Here is a 7,009-nt window from a genome sequence, read left to right on the forward strand (position 1 = left end):
CGGCAGAGCAGGCACAACAATACCAACAAATGATACAGAAAAACGATCGCACCACAAGCTCGATACCATGCAATTCCTCTCGCGTGCCAGACCGTTTCCTCGTGGTGAATGCTGGTCGCCATGAATTGTGGTTATGGGTGGTCTCTAATTTCTATTTACAGGATGGATTAATGGTAATGGGGTTGGGGGTGGAATTATTCCATCGGGAAGAAGATACTCTAGGAAAATATATGTGTGTGTGTGTGAATGATGATTAATTGGAAATGTATCTTTAAATGCAGGGTGGACCATGGAAATGAATAGAAATGAATTTTATGGAATTTAATTTTGAAGTGAAGCAGAAGGTTTTCGTTTATCTTAGGGGATGAGGATAATTTTTGATTTATATTAAGAAATAATGGAAGAGGAGATGATAATATGAAATTTGGTGTTTGAAATTGGAACTAATAATAAAGAATAAAAGAATATTTCTGATTTTTAATTAGTAATAAATAATGATAATAATTCAGCAAGTTATCCGTGAGAATTAAATGTTTTTTTAATTAAAACTTTCATATTATCATACCTCACGTATGAGTTTATAAAATATAAAATTACAAGATGCCTCTAAAGTCTCCAAAGCTTTTCTACCACGTGACATAAAAATTCATTACACATTAGACACACGCTCTCGCGTATCATGATCGTTCACCAACAATTCACATGGGTTATATGATATGGTTTCCAAAATTGCAATGTATGACGCTTGGTATGTTTCATCTGTTTACAAATGCATTGGACAGATTGATATGAATGCTGTTTGTCGATATTTAACCTAATATCAATATCGCGTTAAATCAAACAAGTAGAACGAGAACGCGTGTGGTCAGACCTGTCGGCTATACCGCGTGATCAAAATAAATGAAATTTTTCCACTTTTCTTTTCTCAACAAATGACCAATTCCATCAAAAATTTACGAGATCAAAGAGCGGAACAATCGATAATCGTTATTAACAATATGCAATTGTTTTTTCGACCAAAAGATATATAATACATACTAGTATATACTAGATATACTATGCACGAATAGCCGACGAAGAGACGATCGAGAAAAAGCAGCAAAGTGAGACGGCCTTGCACCGAAGAGGAGGATACATTCATGCAACACATACACGCGAAGCACGGAATCGCGAGCGCAATTATCTCGATGCTTCGCTCGCTTACCCTGTCCGATTGGGCGTTCTTCTTCGAGTTCCAGCAGAATTCGAGGACTGCGACGAGGATGGCCAGAGCCAGGCCGCAAACCAGCACGACAAAGACACCACCTGGAACGGGAAAAACCGGAAGCTCATTATTTTACCGCCTCCGGCTGTCTCTGCTCCTTCTCGCTACCCCCCGCGCATGCTTCACGGTTAATGTACCTGTCACTGAATTTCACCCAGGATCCGTACGCCCATCTATCACCCCTCTAACACCTCATTCACGCCCCTCCACGCCTGTCTATTTATCTATTTATCTATCCATCTGTCTAGCTTCCCGTCTATACGACGTCATTTATTTATACTCGTCTTTTCCCCTCGTCCCACTTCTTCTTTGTCTCCTCCAGTCTTTTTTTCCCTCCCCCTCGCTATCCCTTTCAATGGAAATTTGAAAAGAAGAAGAGGAAAAAAGGAAGATTGGAAAGAAAGGTTGTGTATTACGATCGATAATTACAATCGAATGGAAAAATTCTGACAAAGAGATGGAAAAATATCGTAATCGAGTAATTTGGAATGATTAATCGGTTACGCTGTGAAGGATGTTGTTTCTTGTGAGTTATTACTTTGCTTCGCTCATTGTACATTATATATTTTACTGCGAAGATAAGAATACCTCCGTTGAAATTTATTCTTCGTGCCGATCATTTCGCACACTTTGCTCGGCTGCACATCGTCTCGATATTGGATCCTCGGCAAGTTTCCTCGCCAAAAACTTTATCCTATCCTCGACAAATTACGAAGTCCTTCTATCCACCGTGAAAAACATTCTTTCGCGAATTTTTACGTTCGTCGTGGAAACGATGTCGAATATAAGGAGGTAATATCTCTTTACACTCGAGCAAGAGGAGTAAATCTATCGTCCCTTCGATTCGATAAAATCGCTCGTTATCGCATTAGCCAGTTTTATGAAAAGTTTTCCCTCCTAGTTTATAGGAATCTTTCTTTCTTTTTTTTTTTTTCTTGCGATAGTGAAACTGGAGATCCGTACTACGTATGCTTTAAAACTTTTCGTATCGTAGGCGAGCTACGTCTGTTTGTTTCCGAATCGACTCGTGAAACTTTTTGTTTAATCGTTTGCTCGGAGTATCGCGATCTTTGTTTACTCGAATGTTGCATCGCTTCGCGGTTCCAAGTTGCGTGAAACGATTTTCCATTAAAATTCCTTTCCTTAACCTTCTCGCGATATACTTGGTGGATTAATGCAAATTCTGGGATTTTGTTGCGTACTTGTTAATAAAAAAAACCATGAAAGCATTTAAAGTTCACAATTTTTAAAATTTGGAAATATATAAATTAAAGAAACGTAATAAATAATTATTATTCCGTATTTTTTGATATAAAATTAATATAAAAAAGAATTAAAAACAAAATTGCATTTTTAAATCGTTAAATTTAAATTGGATCCTTTCTCTTGTAAAATTTTTATCCAACAATATTTTTAATTCCTTCATTTTCCCAGATTTTCCATTCACTTTTGTATACAATTTTTCTCCATTTCCCACGAAAGATAAGAAATTCACCGTATTCTCGAGGAAATGATCACAAGTTCAAGCATCCAAATCCAGTAAAGGCCATATATCACGCGGAATAAACGCCGATTTAACGTAATCTCGTCGATGTTTATGATGTAACTTCATCTCTATGCTAAACAAGAAGCAGTGCCTTCCTTCATCGGAATCAATATACGGGCCCGCATTTGCATAACTGCACCGACACTGTGATTTAAACGATATTTCACCGGAAGGAGAGAAGTTTCTCGCATGCTCTACCATTTTCATACCAGCCCACCCCCTGTCATCGCGACTAATTTCCCAGTGAAACGAGAAACAATGCCAACGTCTTAGCATCCGGCCATTGCGCGTTTACGATTCGTTTCGCGTTGGCAACTTTTGCCTTCGTCGAAAAGTCGTCGAGTTTCCGGCGTGGACCGAATATTTGCCCCGAGAATTGCGATTTTGTAATGGAACGATCGAGAGGAAAATTGTTTACTCGACGAATTGCATTGCTCGGCGTGACTGCTTCGAATAATTTTCCAGATTAATCATTCGAATGAAAAATGGTGTAACTCGTTTCCGTTGAGATTATAATAACGAGAAGAAATTAAATTTGGAACTTTTCCTTTGAAAAGAAGGAGATGTTTTGTTACGAAAATTTATAAGCGTTCTATCACGTAGATATTAGCATGTTTTTTCGTTTATGGTGACGAAAATATCATGTTTGTATTCATGTTCATGAATAATTGATATAATCAGAATTTCTGATTTTAATCTTGTCAATATATATTGTATATGCATAAGGTGTAAATTTTTTATTTTTAAATGCAGCCGAATGTTTGTCTCTTTCTCGTTTCTCCTTGTATTCTTTTATCATGCAAATAATCGACAAATTTAATGGAAAGCGAATTCATCTGCAATTTTTCGAACTTCACGAGAATTATTCGTCCTTTTCCTCGTTTTCGAGAGTACATTTGCACTATTGGCAAAGTTGATACTTGCTTAAGTTATAGGCAAGTCGACGTCAAAAAGTAAAAGAAAAAAAAGAAGTAAAAGAGAGAAAGGAAACACTATTCTTAGCTTTTCTTAAAAAGGAAAAAAAGTAAAGAGGGAAAACTTGTTGTGACTTCCATAAAAACGGAAGGGGACATCCCGAAGAAAAATTCTTCACGAACTTCTCGCAAGATTTCTTTGAGCTTGAAAGCATTTCAAGTCATCCTTTGTTATTTTTTTTTATCCATATTTATCGCGTGAAGCAATTCGTGAGTGTATATGAATTAAATTTATTATAAGAGTGTTTCTTTTTTTTTTCCTGTATAATTCTTGTGAATATTTTTCTTTATGAATATATACTATATTTACAAGATTATTTAAGCAAATTGACTTGATTCAACTTTGTCTCGTTCTTTCACTTTCGATCGATGTTATCTCTTCAATTTTACTCGTACAGTTTCGATAAACTGTCTATTATGTAACATTATAACCGTTATTGAAAACCATCCGTGGTTCATTATGTAACTTGACATGTTCATGGCAAAGCCTCCAAATTAAGTTAGTTACACACTGGGCGGGATGCGGGAACGATCAGAACGAACCTAATGATTTCGACGCCATTGTTCTACTTGCATACGTTCCATCGACCTCGTTTACGTCCCGTAAATTACGGGTTGTAATTATGATGATGATTTGGATCAACGATACTCAATCCTTCAAAATTTCGAAAATTCACATTCGCTTCTTCCGCGCTCGATTTCCAATATATATGAATATCACGGAAAATCATTATCATCTTTATATTTCGGCTAGAGAAATCAAATATATAATTCAATATTCTGATATTATTATCAGTAATTATATTTTTGTTTCGACATTCATCACTTGACGCTGCGTGGATTATCAATTTATTCTCGCCAAATTTATTTGGGTCATTTCAAAATAGATTATCCTTTCGTGCATTTATTTATTGAACGAAATTAATTATTTATCACGAAGATTTCCGTGCATTGTATATTTAAATTTTAAATGAAAATTTTAAATTTTAAATTTTAAATTTAAATTTTAAATTTTAAATTTTGATCATATTAATAATGATGAACACTAATTTATGAATTTGTATTTTTTTTTTTTTGATATCATAGTTATAGATTTTTGAATATTTGTTTGATATCCTTTATTTAATGATTTCTTTTTCTAAATCTAAAGAAAAAGAATAAATAATAAATTTGTGTAGTGGAATAAAATTATAATGAATCGTGTTAGAATAATATTAAATTTATGTTTTTCGATAATTTTAATAAAAAAGAATTTTTTTCTTCCCCCTAAAATAACTGACAATTAAAATAGATTAAAACATACTTACATATTTACATACTATTATCATTAATTACTATCAATATTGTATTGCAATCACGTTCATTCTCTGAAATATATTTTTAATTCAATGATTTACAAATAAAATTGTCAGTTATTTCTCATTATCATAAGAGAGAAAGAAAAGATCACAAATTTTTTCCATCATCAAGTAAAAATTTAAATTCTTCACCCAATCTTTGTCTATCTTGGATAAGATTCCCATCATGTTTCAATCTAGTAATAAATTTACACTAGATAGGGACAATGATATCCATCTCATCGACCATAAAAGAAAAATTGAGAGCTCACCGATATTTTCAACTCCCAACGCGTTCGCCTTGCTCTCCTTGCTCTTCTCGTCCCTGTTGCACACGTCCCCGGTATTCTTCCACCACTTATCGTACAGAATCTGTATCACACCCTTCTCCTGTAGCTCCAAAATCGCCAGAGATATTTTATCCCTCCAGGGTGAGCCTGCATATAAAACGGCTTCGTTAAGTCACGAATTCCTGCGATCTCTCGTCTTTGAAACGCTTTACGTCTTCTGCTGGGCAACGTCTCGAGGAAAGGTGAAATTGCTCGTCCTTTTTACATCCTCGAGGCGTCTTACAAGACCCAGTTATTTGAACATCTCTCTTTCTTTCTCTCTTTGCCTCAGAGCAAAAAGAAATTCTTGGTTTTCATTGCAATGCTCGCGAAAAACTTGGCAATTTTCAGCGCGTGACGGAGAGGATATTATATGTCAAATGTAGTATAAAATAATTTTGGACAAGTAATCTTCTTTATCAAAAGATTCAGACTAATTAGGACAATGCTTAGGCTATAATAAATTAAAATTGATTTTTTTAACATGTATATTTTTCGTTGATATATAACGTGGTTATTATAAGTATATTTAATTTGATATCGTTAAACTTTTTTGTTTCACATAATAAAATAATAAGAAATATATGTATACGTGATTTCAGTCATTGCATTTAATAGTTTTATAATTATGTAAAAATATTTTTCTCTCTCGTTTTTCACGAGCCAATAAAACAAATGAAAGAAACCACCAATAATTCTTCAAAACATCTAGAATAACTGACGTGTTCCAGTTCTGATTGTGCGACAGGCCGTCACACGAACGTCAAAAAAAATGAATGTTACATTCGTTACGTCCATTTTTTTAACGTTCGTTGTAAAATATAGAAGGGGTTACGTGACATCCATCCGCTTCTGTCTTACAATAACGCTATGACGAATATCAAAAAGATAGACACAACAATGATCGTGTAATGTTTACTGCTGCTGGAAAAAAATATTAATATTATTTCTATTCTTGTAATAATCTTTTCATATTGTTTGATTTTCAGTATCCAGTTTGTTTTCCATCTGATGAAAAATTAAATTTTGATCGACATAATGCTCGTTTTCTACGAAACAATTAAAATAGAATAATAAAGAAAATCAAGGAGCTAGCTCAAATTTTTAATATAACAATTCTACAAAAAATAATGATTAACTAAAAAAGTTTTTAAATATTGTCGATACGTAAATTACTCTACGTTGACAACGTACGTATTAATCGAGCATTATGGTAATAATTTTTAATTATGGCATGTAATTTCGATTATTCGACTTCGTTGTTAGAAACAATCGCGTCATCAGTATATAGAGGTCGAAAGTGGAAACACAGACACGTTAGTCCAATTAAGAAAATTGCTCGGTCTCCAACCTCCGGCTATAACTCTCTTCAAACTTTCATCTCGTTCTTGCCCGTCAAGAAGAAGCCGAATTACGCGGATTTAAAACTTCTCGCTTCGGTGTCGTCTCCGACTCGTTAATTAAGCTTCTACATTGGAGGACCACGGAAGCGAAGAAGTTCGCTCGAATTCACGAGGAAAAACGACGGATACCGTGTTTCTTTTTTTTTTTTTTTCCCC

At 34.4% G+C, this 7,009-nt stretch overlaps 1 protein-coding gene across 6 annotated transcripts in view; it reads right to left on the reverse strand.

Moving 5' to 3' along the window:
* The window catches only part of LOC102676221 (glutamate receptor ionotropic, kainate 1), a 153,303-nt gene that overhangs the window by 5,051 nt on the left and 141,243 nt on the right, over positions 1-7,009 (reverse strand). For all 6 annotated transcript variants that reach the window (XM_031508779.1, XM_031508781.1, XM_031508778.1 and 3 more), the window contains 2 exons: positions 5,394-5,558; positions 1,205-1,305 (listed from right to left, as the gene is read on the reverse strand). In XM_031508779.1, the coding sequence (XP_031364639.1) occupies positions 1,205-1,305; positions 5,394-5,558 (266 nt within the window). The remainder of the gene's footprint in view (positions 1-1,204; positions 1,306-5,393; positions 5,559-7,009) is intronic.

The sequence above is a fragment of the Apis dorsata genome, unplaced genomic scaffold, assembly GCF_000469605.1.
Source record: "Apis dorsata unplaced genomic scaffold, Apis dorsata 1.3 scaffold_99, whole genome shotgun sequence".
NCBI classification, from domain to species: domain Eukaryota; kingdom Metazoa; phylum Arthropoda; class Insecta; order Hymenoptera; family Apidae; genus Apis; species Apis dorsata.